Raw genomic sequence first — 19,165 nt, forward strand, 5'->3', positions numbered from 1 at the left:
CCAAACAATCTGAAATGTTGAATTGATATCCACACAAATGTTTTTTTTCTGAAAAATTTAAGGTGAGCTTTGTTTTGACCAGCATTTTTTTATGAAAAGAATTCACTACAAATTTGACGATTTCGAGTAGAAAGCAAAAATTTCACTACAAGCTTGAACTGCTTCAAGTCGAGTTTAAAAAGGAGGACCAACTGTGAAACGCCTGCGCTGGATTTGAACGTTGTATATGAAAAGCATTGAATCCTTCTCGTGTTCGTATTGGTTTCTGAATCAAACATCGAATATGGATGATCGATGCGCACGCCTAGTTTAATTTTTTTCACGTCGAGTTTTCTATTCGTATTATACTTTAGAATTTTTGTTCACGATCGAAGTGATTTGCTTGCAGAATTTGTTTTCCAAATTGTGCTTGAATTTGAATATCATAATTATTTCATCAAGTTATAAAAAAAAAAAAAAAATGATTCGTAATTCTGGATGATTTTCATGTCAGTTTGATGAATTTCATTCTTTTTAGCTATAACATTATCAGTATGTTGAGCAGAGTTTATATAATTTTGTACAATTTTATCATTTATTCGACTCATTTTTTAGCTAATTTGAGTTCCTAAATTTTGCCTAAAAAAATGTCAATGACTAAAAAATGTCTCTAATTTTCAACGACGCGATTGCAGAAAAGTACCATTTTAGTCCGGCATATGACAACAGGAGTAATTGCACCCCCCCCCCGATCCTGCGGGTCGAAAGATCAAGCAAAAATTCACCACCTGTCAAAATTTCAAGTGCTAAAGTGCGTTTTTCGATTTTTGGTGAATTTTTGAAAATCGAATTTAGACCAAAAACGAGGGAAAAAAATCAAAATTTCACCAAATTGATCGAGAAAGCTGAAATTTGGGATATACCCTATTTTCGACATGCCAAATAGATTGGAAACGGTTTCAACCCGTTTTGAGCAGTTCTGGAGCCTCCAGCAGATTTTTTAAACTCGATATTCCCACAAAATTCCATCAAATTGGAGTTGTAAAGCTAAAATTTATTCTAAAAACTAATTTCAATACGCTACGAAGTACTGCAGGTGAATTTCAAGTCGTTTTGGATCCTCCAGCGACTTTTTGAAAATTCCTGAAGCCTCCAGCAGATTTTTGAAACTTTAAATTTTCACAAAATTTCATCAAATGGAGATGGAAAGCTGAAACTTACTCTACACTCCAATTTTAACACCCTCTGAAGACTACTTCAGGTGGGTTCAAGTAATTTTAGGGCCTCCAGCGACTTTTTTTGAAAATTACTGGAGCCTCCAGCAGATTTTTGAAACTTTAAATTTTCACAAAATTTCATCAAATGGAGATGGAAAGCTGAAATTTTCTCTACACTCCAATTTTAACACCCTCTGAAGACTACTTCAGGTGGGTGCAAGTCATTTTTGGGCCTCCAGCGACTTTTTTGAAAATTACTGGAGCCTCCAGTAGATTTTTGAAACTTGAAATTTCCCCAACATTAATTTATCAAATGGAGTTGGCAAGCTGAAATTTACTTCGCAGACTACATGGTGGTTTCAAATGGTTTTGAAGCTTCCAGCTACTTTTAGGGAATTTCAATTTTCCAAAAAAACGTCCTACAACCTTTCAAAAAGTTTGCTGGAGGCTCCAAAACGACTTGAAATTCACCAGCAGTCATGCAGAATGAATTTCGACTTTCCATCTTGGTTTGATAAAATTTTGGGGAAATTCCAAGTTTCAAAAATTAATGGAAGCTCCAGTAATGTTCAAAAAAGTCGCTGGAGGCTCTAAAAAGACTTGAAATCCACCAGAAGTCGTTTTTATAGGGTGTTAAAATTTGGAGTGTAGAGTAAATTTCAGCTTTTTCTATTTGATGAAATTTTGTGAAAATTTAAAGTTTCAAAAATCTGCTGGAGGCTTCAGGAATTTTCAAAAAGTCGCTGGAGGATCCAAAACGACTTGAAATTCACCTGCAGTACTTCGTAGCGTATTGAAATTAGTTTTTAGAATAAATTTTAGCTTTACAACTCCAATTTGATGGAATTTTGTGGGAATATCGAGTTTAAAAAATCTGCTGGAGGCTCCAGAACTGCTCAAAACGGGTTGAAACCGTTTCCAATCTATTTGGCATGTCGAAAATAGGGTATATCCCAAATTTCAGCTTTCTCGATCAATTTGGTGAAATTTTGATTTTTTTCCCTCGTTTTTGGTCTAAATTCGATTTTCAAAAATTCACCAAAAATCGAAAAACGCACTTTAGCACTTGAAATTTTGACAGGTGATAAATTTTTGCTTGATCTTTCGATCTACCTTTGTAAAGTTTGAAAAAGTTCGTGCAAGTCCTATGTTAAAATGCAAAATCTGCGATTTCGGCTGACCTGTCAATCAAAATGGCCGCCATTTTGTAAGTAAGGCCAACTTTTTTTTGGCAAGTTTGCTTTAAAATGTTCCTTAGGATGTCCCCTTTAAGAAAAAAGTTGACCCGGAGGATCGGGGGGGGGAGTGCAATTACTCCTATTGTCATACGCCGGACTATTTTTCTGGCCAATAATTGCCAAAAATTCGTGCTTTTCTCCAAAAATAATCAGTCTTATTTTTTGCCAAAAACTGTAAAAAATCCTCGATTCTTAACCAAATTTCTAAAAATAGTCATTAATTTAGTAAATTTTCAACTTTTACTTTAAAAAAAAAAAATTGTCCAAATGTCTTGTTTTATTGCCAGAAACTTATCAGAAAACCAATTCTTTTGTTAAAATTGTCAGTCTCGTTTCCGTTTCTCCAACGATTGCGGTTTTCGTCAGAAATTGCCAAAATCCTTACTTTGCTGCCAAAAAATTGTCAAAAAATCTCGATTTTTCATAATAAGGTTTCGAAACATTTCAACTTTTCAAAATTAAATTCATTTCAATTCGCAATATTTTGGTTTTTATTTGATGATTTTTTACTGTAAGTACATTTTGAAATTTTTTGCTCGCTGTTTGTCACTTTTTTGGTTACCTACTTTTCAATTACGGTTCAAATTTTAAAGGTCTCATTCGGTGCATCTAGTCTGCGCTTGTACATAACCTATCTACTTTCGTCTTTCATTAGGGAAAAAAATGCAATTATTATTAAATTGCAACTACCTACCAATAATCATCGAGTTGCTAAATAATCTTCGGTCGAATTTCTCTTCCATTTTTACGAATTCCACCGTCGACAAAAAAAAATCCCATATTTCTACTCGAGTATAAGATTCGAATCGAGTAAATTTTTATTTCAGATCCGCTCCAATAAATTGTTGCAAAGGCGTATAGTAACTGAAACAATAAAGTCGAAACAAGTCGTATATCAATTAATCATCGTATAGTGCAAATAGACAGCGACGCTGGAAATCACTAGATAGGTATAGATAGAGATATTCGAAGACAACACGAATACGCGATATTTAGCCCATTCAAGTAGTTAGCCTCGGTACGGTTAGGTATATAAGGTAAATTATAGCGTAAACTTGAGACATGAAATAGCATCATAGAGTCGTAATACAGTTGCAACTTGGAATCCATAAAGGAGTAAGGAAAAGAGACGGAAGTAGACGTTTAATAATACAGTTTTTGAAAAGTTGCTTTCTGAAAATAACAATAAAGAAGATTTACTATTGTAATATTCTCTGACTGATTTATCGTAGTTGTGTTATTAGTATCCGTATGTTGGTACGCCTTATACGAACGAGAGACGTTTCGGAGAGGTGGGTACATGTATAGTTGAACGAAAATACTTTTGAAAGAGTTTCCCAGCCAGAGAAACGCGGGTAAATTTTCCAAAGTTTGAAGAGCGCTCGTGTATACATACTAAAGGATACATCGTACTATATATGTACGCCAAGTATCTACACCGAGAAGGATAGCTCGTCCTCGTCCTGTTTCTGGTGCTCTTCTTAAAGCCTGAGCTACCTTCAGAAGTTTGCCAATTAATTTAACCAACGAGAGGAAACGAGTCGCAGCTCATAAAACAGATCCTCTCGTTTCGCCTTCGCGTAGGTATTTCAAAATATTATAAAAGCATCAAAAAACCTCCTGCGTCGTGTACTTCTACCTATCTAGCTTACATGTTCGAGTAGGCATCGCGAATTTTTTCTCTATCTAGTGATTTATTGTTCATCGTAGCTCGGACTCTCGAGAGGTTGTTTTTTCAATATCTCGTACCTTGTTATTCTAATTACCGCCATCTCCATCGTGTCCAATTCTAACGAATCTGTTGGAAATTACTATAACAACTCCGGTGCATTGTCCTGTCCCTGTTCCTTGCTTCTAATATCTATTCGGTTGTTTTCCGCACTCTGCTGTAAACATATGGTAGATTTTTGAATAATAAAAATCCAACATCCATGGTCCATATCTCTGTGCTCGAATTTCGTAACATAGCTATTTGTACGTACACGACACGTTGGTGCAAACGCTAAACCAGTTTGATTTATTTACGAGTAACAAAAGACTCGCGAGTATACCGGTCTAGTTTTGTGTTTTTTTTCTCGGACGGGTGCTTCAAACTAGAATACAAATTTACCAGTTGTTTTTCTCTCGGTGGTCAACGTAATACAATTAGAAGCTCGAACAATACGACACCGGATTTGAATTACTAATTGTAGATTCATCGCTGACCATATTACGTGGTCCATTTCGGATGATGCGATCCTTTATTCGTCTAAATAGCGTATAAAAGATAACGCGATGTTTTTATCTCGTTCGATGATCCAGTATTATTTAGTACAGGATTACGAAGCTAGATTCACCGGTGTTTGGAATCTGAGAACAGAACATAAACAGGATATCTGTGTCAAGTTTTTTACGCTTTTTAGTGAGAATTATTTCGATGAAAAATCATACGTATAACTATAGGATAAAAATGTATCCTTTATTCGCATGAGGAACTAATAAATCTTGCACCATTCGTCACATACCTGGGCATGAAATAATATAACGTCTTCGAGATCTGAAAAAAGATAAGAGGAATGATTAGAATCAGGATATCGTAGAATTAAAACATCGAGAAACGTGTAAATTATCCGCATCGAGTATTATTTCTTTTTTCATTTTATTATAATATCGATTCGAAGTTCTTAAGGGTTGTTTCTGCGAAGATGTATTAGCGTTTACTCCTCCCCTGTGTTTCTTACGTATTTGCACCAATGTAAAAATCACCCTTATAACGGAAAAATCTGACTATAGAGTAGTAATCATTTCCAGACATGGCTGAAATAACACCCTACATTCGTCTTAATGTTCTCCTGGTCGAGAAACGAATGTACCTTTGTTCGCTGCAGTATTAATCTCTACTGTAGGATGAGATCATATTCGTTGAGTTCTTTCGAAGATTTGATTCACTAATCGTATTATTTTTGATGTGTTTTTACAGAATGAGTATTTATTCCAACGAAGACACCGGAAGAGCACGAACGAAAGTGGGAAGTCTGCAACAATTCAGAAAAAATACAACACTTTAGCTAATTCATACATTGTAACGAGTATAGATAGCTAAAAAGTATACGAGAAAATCAGCTTACATTTCCTACCAACCGAATCTTTATATATAACTTAGGTACTCATCGTATAATAAAAATTATAACGTAGTGTTTAATTTGTTCTGTATACTCGAAACCGAGCTATTCGTTGAAAAAAACGAACAAACGTTTCCTACGAAGAATAGATAAATGAGAGAAGTAATAAAAAAATGAAATGTAAAATGTGCCTACGCCTCACTGACGTTTTCCTCTAATATGAGTTTTTCTTACATGAAATTTAACGGTAACGACTTCGACCCCTTCCTGCGCCGAAGCCATTCCTTTCACGAATGGTTTCAAGTCGAACTCGAAGTCATAAAGTCGACGATTTTTTGGGAATTTAAACTTTTTACGACATTTTCAGTAAAATGAACGCAGCTGGATTGGAAAAATTGGGAAAAACAACAGACCTACGACAGCGAAATGTTTTTTTACAAGAGATCGTAAAATTACAATAATGGTCGTTAAAATTCTAATTTTGTTCTATTTTTTTTTTTGTGGTTGCGATTATGAGAGATGGAAAGAATGAAATGTAAGATTTGTTCGAAATGGTGTATAGGTAGAAGAATATATCTGGAGATACGATTCGTGAGATGAGAAGTTTTGCAGCACGTGGTAATGATGAATTGATGATTAGTCTCATTGAAATTGCTTGATCGATGATTGATTATCTTGATTGGAATCTTGATGAGATTATAACGAGAAAAACACGCCAGAGGATGGGAGATCTGAGGGTGCTGTAAGGCGTACGAATAATATTAAATTACAATGAAGTTATTATTTCAGTGGAAACTTACTTTGACTGGATCAACAGTTTGACAATTCATCAATGGATTCCAATAATCTTCATCGCAATCACTTCTCGAACAATAATGTAAATCTTGAAACCATTTACCGGACTCGAGTGACCAGGCAGATTACTATAGTTGCACTTTCGCAAGCTGTAAATTCAATCACACGGAGATGAAAAAACACATGACTCGTAATTAGAGTTGACCAACAATGAATTGGAAATTGGCCATGAGAAGTTGGTAAATGAAAATATTACCTCTTTTAGACTAAATTTCTAGTAATAATCACAAATTACAGCACTAACTAACTAATAAATTCTTCGCCATCAGCATATTCGCCATATTCCTGAAAATTCATGAAATTCATGATTCATTCCTCTCCATCACAATTTGAATCACCCTCACCCATCATCGTTCTTTTCATCGTTGTTGATTTTTTCGTTCATTGATAATAATGGCGCCCTCTACTTTTGAATTCTGAAACTAAAAATTATTGTCAATTCTCATGATTATGCATGCCTGGCAGCCTGGCTAGCCGTTTGTTTAAATTTAATATTTTTTTTATCAAATTTTAATTAAAATTTAATTAATTGATTATTTAATTTTTTTTTACAAATAGGATATTTAAAAAATAACTTAAGAAAGAAAAGAGTTAGGGCTAAGAAACCTAAAAGAAATGAGGAAGTTTTGGTTTGAGTCTTGAAGCCTGAAGGGCGATTTTGCCCAATATCGAAGCAGCAAGCAAGGGTATCAGATAATTTGTTCAGGTATTTTCAATTCATTTCTATTATTTTATTACTTATCGCAAATTAGTTCCCTGAATCCCAGATCACTGATAAGATGAAGCAAATTAGCAAAACACTAAAATAAAACCGTGATACCGTGAACGTTACTGAACTTCCAAATTCCAGTTTCAGCCTCCAGGTAATTATAAATTGAATTATTATAAATATGAACCCGAAGCGCGTGGAAAAATTTTACAACAATTCATTTCATTTCTCATTTTTGAGTTTTCGCTATTGAAATTTTACATACTAATTGTACATATGTAGAAAACGAATTGAATTTTCTAAAACCTAGGTTAAAAGTTGAAACCTATTCTCCTCCTGACACCTGTATACAGACATGAATGGAGTTTTTCATTTTTCCATTTTGATTTACATACTTACTTGATTCAATCTCGAATAACTTCAAAAGTAACAATAAACTGTGCCACACTGCCACAGAAATTATATTATTAAAAAGTGATCTTGCAAGCTGCGACCTAACAAAAATGTGTTTAAAATTACCCGAGAAAGTGAGAAACGAAAATCAAACATTTTTCTAAAGTTTTAAACACTTTAAATTTTGGGTCATGGTTTTTATACTTAGATTTTTGGAAAAAGTCTTATGCGATCAATCAAAATCAGTACCTAAAAATATTTCTGCAGTAAGTAAATTAAAATTTTTTGTCAAGGCTTTATTTTGAGCAAAATTTGGATAAGGTATCTAGTCTACCTACTTTTTTTAAAAAAAATTTCCTGCTATTCGGCATCAAAATAGATTACATTTTCGGTCATAAACCAATACCTCTATCAATATCAAAACTTTCTTTATGAGCATTTTTGAAGAATTTTGAGCTCAAGTCAAAATTGAGCCATAATTTTTGGAATTTTAATTGAAATGAAATAAACTAAAAAGTTGTGTATTGTGTAACTTTGTCAAAATGAGCTCAACTTTTTTTTTTTTTTAATCAAATTAAATGAAAATATTTTTCGAGCAATTTGAAGAATTCAAGCCCAAAATTATTATTAGGTCATGATTTTTATACCTACTGGTAGGTCTAGGTACCTAATTCTCGAAACATCGAAACAGTGTCATTCAACTTGTCAAATTACGTGTCTGAATTGAATTTTTTCGAAACATTCAAATATTCCGACGAAAATGTTTGTTGAGCTACAGGGGTGCTCAAAAGTTAGTTTACGCCATCAAAGATCGCATATAATTCAAGAACTAAGCCTCCTAAAGAAAAACTAATGACATTGATTTGATAGGAAATTTTATCCTCTACGATTTACTTCTCCGTCATTGTTCTCCAGGATGCACCGTTCGCCGGGAAAATCAACATTTATGTCAAAAAACGTGAATTTAAATTTTTTAAAAATGAAAAAAATTGGGGAAAAAAATTTAAAATTAATTCAGTAGTTAATTTCAGCTATTTTTAACGTGATTCCCATAATTTGATAAAATATAAATGATCTTTTCAAAAAAAAAAAAACACGCCAATTTTTTTTCTTTTACAAAAACGCCAGACCATTGGAGGGGGGGGGGGGTGCTACCAAAATCAAGTTTTGTAAAAATGAAAAAAAATCGAGTGGCATATCAAAATGTAGGTTTTTTGGGTCGAGAAACATGAATCTGAGGTTCTTTTTTCCCTCAAACCCTTTGGGAAGGCGCTACCAAAATCAAATTTTGTAAAAATGAAAAAATCTAGTGATTGTGATATGTCAAAATATAGGTTTTTTGGGTCGAGAAACACGAATCTGAGGTCTTTTTTTCCCTCAGACCCCTCGGAGGCCGTTGGGGAGGTGCTACCGTTCTTGAGATATCTAATTTTTAACTGAATTAACATGAAGTACTTGTAAGTGAATAATGCATAGGTAAGTTCTTTTATTCAACTCGCTTCAAAACCGTGATTGCGTGAAAATGTGTGTTTGAGTGTGTAGAATTTGGGTGTGGTTAGTTACTTTGGGACTAGGCGCGATTTTTCTAGTTATGATATAAAATAACCGACGATATCGGGTCGAATGATTGAAAAACTGACAAATATGTAAAACCCCACAACCAAAAAAGCCTGGATTTTGATACACTACTCGAATTTTTGTGATTTTTTCAAAATTTAATTTCGCTAGCACCTCCCCATAGGGGCTGAGTAAAAAAAGGACTTCAGATTAGTGTTTCCCGACCCAAAAAACCTACATTTTGACGTATCACTCGATTTTTTTACATTTTTACCAAATTTGATTTCGGTAGCACCTCCCCAAGGGCCCTCAAGAGTACTGAGGGAAAAAAGTACCTCAGATTCGTGTTTCTCGACCCAAAAAACCTACATTTTGACATGTCACTCGATTTTTTTTCATTTTTACAAAATTTGATTTTAGTAGCCCCCCCACCCCCATGGTCTGGCGTTTTTGTAATAGAAAAAAAATTAACGTATTTTTTTTTTGAAAAGATCATTTATATTTCATCAAAGTATGGGAATCATGTTAAAAATAGCTGAAATTAACTGCTGAATTAATTTTAAATTTTTTTCATTTTTTTTGTGATTTTTGATGGCGTTAACTGACTTTTGGGCACCTACCTATTTGAAGAATTTTAAGCCCAAAATTGGGACACGATTTTTGGGATACGAGACGTTGTCAACGTGGGAGAAAACTTCCAAGAAAATTAAAAATTCAACTTTTTTTTACAAATTTTTTTTTGAACTTTTTTGGAAAATTTTGAACTTGATATCGACTGAGTCATGATTTTTTGAATGTTTGAAAAAGTGCCATGCAAACTGCATAGGTACCTTAAATCGATTAAAATTTGGCTAAAAATTCAATTATTTCAACGAAAATGTTTTTCGAAGGCTTCCGAATAATTTTGAGCTCAAAATTGTGTCCTAGTTCTCGAGATTTGGAAAAGTGTCATGCAACGTGTCGAAAAGTATCAAAATTTCGCGAAAAACCCAAACTTTCCACGAAAATTTCTCGAGAACATTTTTGAAGTAATTTCGAGCTCAGAATTGGATCGTGGTTTTCGAGATTTGAAAAAATGCCACGCAACCTGCAAAGTATTGTAGGTAAACATTTCGATTTCGACAAAAAAAACTTTCGAGCATTTTTGAAGAATTTTTAGCCTAAAATTGGATCACGATTATTGAGATTTTTGAAAAATCAACTTGTCAAAATTTGTTAAAATTTCGTGGAAAATTCGATTACATAATTATGAAAATGTTTTTTGGGCATTTTCAAAGAATTTTGAGCCCAAAATAAGTTCATTATTTTTATTTTTGATACTCTTAAAATTTTGTACAAAAATCAGAAATTTCAAGCATTTTTGTAGAATCTCAACTCTTAAGCTCACACGTTGACGTGGGTCATGATTTTCAAAACGTTTTGAAAAACTGCCATCATATTTTTTTTTTTTTTTTTGGTCGAATGACTAATTTTTTCAAAAATTTGACAGAATTTTCGGTAATTTGATTTTTTGTTTTTCGATATTCATAGTAACATAATTTTCGTTTAAAATCGACGATTTCACCCTTAAATAATTATTCAATTATGAAAAAAACACCACCAATGGATTTTCCATGTTGAGAAACCCAAAAATGGTCGATAAATCGCAAAAAAATCGACTTCAAAACGATCTTTTGATCAATTTTTGATCAATTTTTTTTTTAATTTCAAATTTAATTTTTATACGGACTTGTGGCGCTGTCTACTGAAATTTTATCGAACTATTCGCTCAATAGTGCGAATTTCAGGGTTGTACATGTTTAAAACAAAAATGTTTTAAACATGTTTAAAACACGTTTAAAACAACTGAAAAAAAACAGAACGATGTTTTAAACAAAAAAGGCCGTTTAAAACAGTGTTTTTTTTTGTTTTAAACGCGTTTTTTTAAACTCCGATTTCCTAAAAAAAACACGTTTTTTGTAATTTCTTGTTGAAAAAAAGTGAAATTGAACAAACGGTATTTTTAGAGACAAATTTTGTGTTTGGATTCCAATCTTTATAGCTATTTTATGACGTCACATCTAAAAAATTGATGTCTGATAAACCCAAAACAAATGAATTTGTGTTTAAAACGCGTTTTAAACACATACTTAGTTTTAAACAAGTAAAAAAAACTGTTTTAAAACAAAAAAAACGTTTTAAACAAAAAAAAACGTTTTTTTTTTTAAAAAACACGTTTTTGTACAACCCTGGCGAATTTTAATTTCACACGGACTATTAACGCTCTCTATTGGAGATTCGACGAACTACATCGATCCTGTATTTTGAAATTTGAATTTTATTTATTCCCACACGGATGCGTGCTGCCATCTATCGGAATATTAGCGAACTACGTTGACCTGCCTGGTATTAGGAGCATGGGTTGCATATCTAATCGAAATAAGGCGCAAGTATATGTACTTATTCAATTTTCTCCATTATTTATTTGTGATGATTTTTGAAGCTAATGAGATTAAATATCGTGCGAGGTATCGAAATATACATACGTTTTTGAAGCTCCCGAGCACGAATCTGACATTATTTTAGCGTTAAGAGCATGAGAGACTGAATGGGAGGGGGTGCAAAATTTTAAAAATCGAGTTAAATGCTCAAAGTATTTTTTTTAAACTCTCGAACCCGATTTTGAGATTATTTCAACGATAAAACCAAGAATAGGATTTTTTGAAAAGGTGTAAAAAAAATTGAAAATGAGCTTAAAAATCATACAAATAATCGAAGAATAATTTCTATATTTTTTTGAACTTACCGTTTTGGTTTCTTCGCATTTCACAGGACAGGTTACAAAATTGAAAATATCCAGCAATTAGGCGCTTACCAAATCTTGTGGTGGGGGAGAGAGTTACCTTAATACTTCCTCGTCAAATTCGTAATTATTTTTTTTAAAAACTTCGAATTTAATTCATACTTCAATATTGAATCGACGATAATTTCTTAAAAATCGCATTCGTTGAAAAAAACCCCACGTTTCGAATAATTCTTGCGCCTTACGAATAGGCAACTTCTTTGACACGTTCAATTATTTTCGCATATTCCTCCATTTTAAACCCCTTTACCGTTTACGAATGTGAAAAAAAGTGTTTCGGGGGTGAATCGAGGCCACTGAGTTCAAATTTACAATTCATTTCAGTCAGAGATGCCAACTTACCAGTTTAAAAACAGATCAACATGAAACTTGCGTTTTTCTCCGATCATTTCCATCATAAAAAAATTAAACAGTTGAAAATTCCCACGTTTCGAGTAATTTTTGCGCCTTTTGAGTAGGCAACTTCTTTGACACGTTCAATTATTTTCCCATTTTTCTCCTTTTTAAACCCTCTATGAATGTGAAAAAAAGTGATTCTGGGGTAAATCGAGGCCGTAGAGTCCAAATTTACAATTTATTTCAATCAGGGATGCCAACTTACCGGTTCAAGAACAGATCACCATAAAAATTGCATTTTCTCCGATCATTTCCGTCATAAAAAATTAAACAGTTGAAACCCCCACGTTTCGAATGATTTTTGCGCCTTATGAATAGGCAACTTCTACTACATGTCCAAATATTTTAAATTTTCCTCAATTTTAAAGCCCTCTACGAACGTGAAAAGGGCGATTCTGGGGTAAATCGAGACCGTAGAGTCCAAATTTACAATTTATTTCAATCAGGAATGCCAATTTACCGGATTAAGAACTGGTTTACATGGAAATCATGTTTTACTCCGATCATTTCCATCAATTGAAAAACCCCACGTTTCGAATAATTTTTGCGCCTTACGAGTAGGCAACTTCTTTGACACGTTCAGTTATTTTCCCGTTTTTCTCCTTTTTAAACCCTCTATGAATGTGAAAAAAAGTGATTCTGGGATAAATCGAAGCCACTGAGTACAAATTTACCATTTATTTCAGTCAGGGATGCCAACTTACCGGTTTAAGAACAGATCACCATAAAAATTGCATTTTTATCCGATCATTTCTGTCATAAAAAATTAAACAGTTGAAAAACCCCACGTTTCGAATGATTTTTGTCCCTTACGAGTAGGCAACTTTTTTGACACGTTCGATTATCTTCCCGTTTTTCTCCATTTTAAAGACCTCTACGAACGTGAAAAAGACAATACTGGGGTAAATCGAGGCCACAGAATTCAAATTTACTATTTATTTCAGTCAGGAATGCCAACTTACCGGGTTAAGAACAGGTTTACATGCTACATAGAAATTCGTGTTAGTTTCGTTGAAAAACCCCACGTTTCGAATGAATTTTGCGCCTCGAGAGTAGGCAACTTCTTTGACACAATCAATTTATCCAAGCCAGGGTTGCTAATTATCCGCATCAAATTCGTTGAAAAAGCTCACCTTTCGAATACAGTTTTTGCCTTGAGGGTAGGCAATTTCTTTTCAGTCTTACAACTTTTGTTGAACTTCTCCTGTAGCCTACCGTACGTGTTTCTATGCAAATTGCAAACAACTTGTGTGAAAAATATCTATTACATGACACATGACTCCAGCTGCAAACCATTCAAACGTAAGTATACTGAAATCAGTGGCCAAGTTGATGATTTTCTCTAGGTAATATCCAAAATTCCAAAAACAATGACCCTATTTTAGACTCAAAATTTTTAAAAAATGTTTTAAAAACATTTTTGTTGAAATATTTGAATTTATCGCCAAATGGCAAATTTTAATCCATTTTAATAAAGTCGTGTGACATTTTTTAAAAATCTTAAATATCATACGATATGATCCAATTTTGAGTTCAAAATTGTTCAAAAATGTTCAAAAAAAATTATTGTTATAAATTTGATTTTCGGCGAAAATTTAAACCCATTTTTGATGAGTTGCAGCGCACATATCTAAGTTCGGTCTCAACATTCTTCAAACGTGATCAAAACACATTTTCGCTGGAAGATTTAGACAACATGCTTCGTTTTTGGACATATTTTCATCATTTTTACGCTAGATAAGTATACTTACTTTAATTTCAAAAATTTATCTTAATTTTCTCATTTTCATTTTTTTTTTTTTTTTTTTTTTTTTTTTTTTTGGATTAATTGAACTAAATCTTGATTTTAAATTAGAGTAGGTAGGAGAACATAACCAACATCTTATACATATTTTTATTCAATTAATCCAGAGATAATTTTTTTCGATGCCCGTATCTTTTTTCTTATTCTTTTTCTTACCAAGTTGTAAATTAAATAACAATAACTGCAACTGCAACTGCAACTACAAAAATGCATCATTTATATTTTTACTAAACATTTTATAATTATTTCATACGCCGATTTAAAAATTAAAAAAAAATTAATCACAATGTTACGACTATACAAATAAAAAGTACGAGATGAAAAAATATTTAAATATCTAACATATGGTTTCACAACACACCATTTCAACGATATACCTATATAGTTAAATAAGTACCTATCTCTTTAAATTAGGAATTCTATCACGAAACCAATCATCTTTTCTACTACCAATTTTGTATTTACTAAGAACTTTAAAAATCACAATCATCCGGTCTCTATGATCAACCAATTCTAATAATTTGGATTCATCGGATTCGCTAAGACCTTCTGGATAATCAGCAAGAAACGTCCTGAGGTTAGGAATTCCTTTCGTTCTAAGCATGTTTTCCATAATTGCTAATGCGAGCAAAGTATCCGATGCGCTCAGCTGGCTGGATACTGATACAATTCTCTGCAAAATTAAAATTCAACGAGGTCAAAAATCTGATTAAGCCTGTACTGTAAAATTATTCATTTCTTAAGGAAACCAGCTACGTTAAAAAAAGTGACAAAAAAAGCATCTATCTTGAATTGAAAATTTCTTCACTACATAAGTACTAACAATTATAAATTCCGCAATAATCTGATCTCTATAATCAAACAACTCTAGCATTTTGGATTTATCGGATTCACTATAACATTTTGGATTATCAGCAACAAACTTCCTGAAGTTAGGAATTCCTTTCATTCTAAACCCGTCTTCCAAAATTGGTACTACGAGCAAAACATCGGATTTGTCTTGATCTATCGATGCTTTCTGCAAAATCAAAATTCAATGAGGTCAGAAATCTGATTAAAACCTATTGTAAAATTCATTCCTGAACAAAATAACGACGTTGAGAAAATGACGAAAAAAGAATCTATCATATGGAAAACTTCTTTACTATAACTATAGTAAGTATACGTAGGTAGTAGGTACTAACCGTTTTAAACTCCTTAATCATCTGGTCTCTATAATCTAACAAATTTAGCAGTTTGGATTTATCGGATTCACTAAGACTTTCTGGATTATCAGCAAGAAACTTCCTGAGGTTAGGATTTCCTTCTGTTCTAAGCATGTCTTCCATAGTTTCTACTGCGAGCAAACGACAAGTGTTGAATTCTTTTTCGTCCACTGATAACAGAGCATTCTGCAAAATCAAAATTCAATGAGGTCATTGAGGTCGAACATCTGATTACCTACCTAAGTCTATTGTTGAATTCGTTTCTCAAGAAAACTTAGCGTTAAAAAAATGACGAAGAAAGAATCTATCTTATCGAAAATGTCAAATTACCTACCTTGATTTCTAAATGATCTTTAAACAACTCTTTTTGAAAATCTGTAATCATATCCGTTCCTGCTTTGTAATTCTCTACTAGGGTTAACATTTTGTACAAGGATGCGGGAACCTGAAAAAACACAAATAATTCAGTTATTTTACATACAGTTAAAGGTACCTAATTCTACACAAGTGTAAGTACCTACAGGCTACAGAGTTCCCAGAAATATCGAGTAGGTACCCCTAAAAAAGTTTTCTACCAAATACTTTGGTTCTTTGGTTGGTCACAGTGAATGATAATAATGATAGCACATGATTGGTTGTTGGACTGGAGAGATAACATTCCACCAATCATATGCGTCTATTTTACTTTACCAACCTATATTTTCAATGAAAAACTTTCTTTGGGGTACTCGATATTTCTGGACAACCTGTACAAGGCTAACGTACCTAAAAAAAAAATACTGTTAGCTAATAGACGATCATTCGAGCAGGTAGTTGATTATTTTCGATTTGAAGTTGGATACCTATAAGTACAGAGTGGCCCAAAAGTCAGTATCCCGATTTTCACGTTTTAGTTTTTCTTCAAAAAATCAAAAACTAAGCATGCTAGAAAAAAACTAACGACAGCATGTCGATTCGAAATTTAATTCTCTACAACTTTGGTTTCAAGAAATTTTTTTTGGACGCTTCCTTTCGCCCTCAGATCGATTTATGTGACTTAATGATTTTCATGAAAAAATTTTCAAAAGTTCATTTCTAAGAGTTTTAGTTTTTCTTCAAAAAATCAAAAACTAATAAGCATCCTAGAAAAAAACTAACGACGTTACGTCGATTGGAAATTTAATTCTCTACAACTTTGTTTTCATGAAATTTTTTTTGGGCGCTTCCTTTCGCCTCCAGATCAATTTTTATGAAGCTCACTTGGCAAATTTTTTGAAAATTTTGATTTTTTGCAAAAAAAATCAAAAACTAAGCATCCTAGAAAGAAACTAACGACATTATGTCGATTGGAAATTTAATTCTCTACAATTTTCCTCGATGTAATTTTTTCGTAGGATGCTTCTTTTCATCTCAGATCGTTCGTTACCATTCGAATGTTATTCAGTACTTCACGATCACATCACATCATGTGATACTCAGGTTGTTTGTGAAATGAGTCTTTTACTTGTAGGCAGGTAAAAAATTGAATGTTTCAAATTTCACCCAAAATTATCGCGAAAAGTGTCTAGATGAGGGTGATTTGACCCGTAGAAACCGAATTCAGGATTCACGTTTTTATTTGACCATTATTTTGTCAAAAATCTAAGGATTTAAAACATTTGAAGAGTGATATTCCAAAACTCGCTTTGTCCATTTTTATCAAAGTTGGGGTTTCAGTGATACCTGGTAGATGAAGTATTAACTCACATTCCTACATCATCAACCTACCAAAATGAGGTGTTAAACTCACCTAAATAGCCAATTCACTAAAAATTAAAAAAAAAAATAACGTTCCAAAACGTGTTTTGTCCATTTTTATTGAAATTATTTCAGCAGTATTTAGTGGATGAAATGTATACTTACACTCCTACATCATAAATCCACCCAAATAAAGTGCTAAACTCACCTAAAAAGCCAATTTACCCGTTTAAAGGGAAACTGTTTTTCCTCTCTCCTGAAAAGTTGTGAAAATGGACAAAGCGAGTTTTGGAATATCACTCTTCATTTAGAGATGAACTTTTGAAAAATTTGCAAACTGAGTTTCATTAAAATCGATCTGGAGGTGAAAGGAAGCGTCCAAAAAATTTCGTGATGACAAAGTTGTAGAGAATCAAATTTCCAATCGACGTAATGTCGTTAGTGTTTTTCTAGGATGCTTAGTTTTTGATTTTGTTTTTACAAAAAACTAAAATTTTCGAAAAAATTTGCAAGCTAAGTTTCATTAAAATTGATCTGCAGATGAAAAGAAGCATCCTACGAAAAAATTACATCGAGGAAAATTGTAGAGAATTAAATTTCCAATCGACATAATGTCGTTAGTTTCTTTCTAGGATGCTTAGTTTTTGATTTTTTTTGCAAAAAACTACAATTTTCAAAAAAATTGTCAACTGAGCTTCATAAAAATTGATCTGGAGGCGAAAGGAAGCGCCCAAAAAAAATTTCATGATAACAAAGTTGTAGAGAATTAAATTTCCAATCGACGTAATGTCGTTAGTTTTTTTCTAGAATGCTTAGTTTTTGATTTTTTAAAGAAAAACTAAAACTCTTAGAAATGAACTTTTGAAAATTTTTTCATGAAAATCATCAAGTCACAAAAATCGATCTGGGGGCGAAAGGAAGCGTCCAAAAAAAAATTCATAATACCAAAGTTGTAGAGAATTAAATTTCGAATCGACATGCTGTCGTTAGTTTTTTTCCAGCATGCTTAGTTTTTGATTTTTTTAAAGAAAAACTAAAACGTGAAAATCGGGTACTGAATTTTGGGCCACTCTGTATATAATAACGGTTTATAACTTGATAATCAACTACCAAAGCAACGAATCCTGATGCATTAATGTGGAAGCATTTTCGCATCAGCAAGACTTGACAAGACACCTAATTGACAACTTACCCCTTCGTATGTTGATTTTCTTGAATAATGCATCTTCGAAAAAATACAATTCGCCGGCTTTCTTCTTACAACACCGAATCCAAACCGCAATAAACTACCAGAAAATACTGTAATTAAGGTGAAAAAAAATTATAAATGATGCAATCATGCTTAAATAATACATCAGTACCTACTTCAGTAAAAATTCACTGCTTTATAGTTACCTTTTGACATCATAGTTGGAAACAATATTATAATTCTACGATGCTCGAAACTCAAAATTTAAAAAAAATTCAAACAAAACGTCTCACGAAAGTTCCAAAAAATTTTGCAAGACAGGAATGAAAAAATTTCAAAATAATAGTACCTAGTTGGATAAATGGCATACGCATATAACGCTGAGAGCAACAGACGAATAACGAATAAGTATATTTATAGTCATGTACGAACAAACGAATAATTATGCAGAGTGATGAAAAACCCTACCCTACACCAATGAACAATACAGAGTACTTTCGAAGTAATGATAGTCAAGTTATATTATCTGGTACAAAACCATCTAGAGCAGGTATATGTACAATTGTACATGGGTAGAGTTAGGTACCTGTGATAAGATACTTACACATGAAACTTAAACTATAGGTACCTACGCGTATATTTTCCAACATTAACGAATTGACTTCGTGTTTTTATTGGGTAGCTTTTAACCAAGATTCGACTTTCATTTTAGTAAATCGTTTTCTAAATTCAAAATTTAATGATTCATGATTCATCTCAAAGTCTAGAAATTGAGGTTGAGCTGCCCAAGGATTCAATGTTTAACGAGTTATCCGATCAGATATTTTGCAATACGTTTCCCACTGCTCAGTGAGTCAGTGCTCATTTCACCTACTTTTTGCTTGCAATTTAGCAGTGAAGAGGGAATTTTTCTGTAAATTATGCATCTAAAATGAATGAATTTCGTACTTATTATTTTATTTTA

General features: G+C 32.8%; 1 protein-coding gene and 1 long non-coding RNA gene across 3 annotated transcripts in view; both read right to left on the reverse strand.

The window, feature by feature from the left end:
* The window catches only part of LOC135844188 (uncharacterized), a 116,015-nt gene extending 109,171 nt beyond the window's left edge, over positions 1-6,844 (reverse strand). Inside the window, exons 1-6 of the long non-coding RNA XR_010558466.1 lie at positions 6,587-6,844; positions 6,336-6,479; positions 5,287-5,448; positions 4,939-4,970; positions 4,184-4,783; positions 3,129-3,298 (exon numbers count right to left, since the gene is read on the reverse strand). This is a non-coding gene — a long non-coding RNA (uncharacterized LOC135844188). The remainder of the gene's footprint in view (positions 1-3,128; positions 3,299-4,183; positions 4,784-4,938; positions 4,971-5,286; positions 5,449-6,335; positions 6,480-6,586) is intronic.
* Positions 6,845-14,291: 7,447 nt separating this feature from the next.
* On the reverse strand, positions 14,292-18,750 carry LOC135844836 (uncharacterized). 2 transcript variants are annotated; one of them, XM_065363203.1, is made up of 6 exons: positions 18,408-18,750; positions 18,205-18,311; positions 15,631-15,741; positions 15,276-15,482; positions 14,915-15,109; positions 14,292-14,764 (listed from the first exon to the last, which is right to left on the reverse strand). In XM_065363203.1, exons 1-6 carry the CDS (start codon positions 18,418-18,420, stop codon positions 14,489-14,491), a joined length of 909 nt encoding a protein of 302 aa, XP_065219275.1. In that variant the 5' UTR covers positions 18,421-18,750; the 3' UTR covers positions 14,292-14,488. The 2 variants fall into 2 exon arrangements, with proteins under 2 accessions (XP_065219275.1, XP_065219276.1); XM_065363204.1 differs by having other exon boundaries at positions 18,378-18,750.
* Positions 18,751-19,165: the final 415 nt, after the last annotated feature.

This window comes from Planococcus citri, chromosome 4, assembly GCF_950023065.1.
Source record: "Planococcus citri chromosome 4, ihPlaCitr1.1, whole genome shotgun sequence".
Lineage (NCBI taxonomy): Eukaryota > Metazoa > Arthropoda > Insecta > Hemiptera > Pseudococcidae > Planococcus > Planococcus citri.

Coding starts and splice junctions, on each gene's coding strand:
- LOC135844836 (XM_065363203.1), bottom strand. Junction 15,483..15,630: donor AAGATCATTTAGAAATCAAG/GTAGGTAATTTG, acceptor TTGATTTTGCAG/AATGCTCTGTTATCAGTGGA. Junction 15,110..15,275: donor TGATTAAGGAGTTTAAAACG/GTTAGTACCTAC, acceptor TTGATTTTGCAG/AAAGCATCGATAGATCAAGA.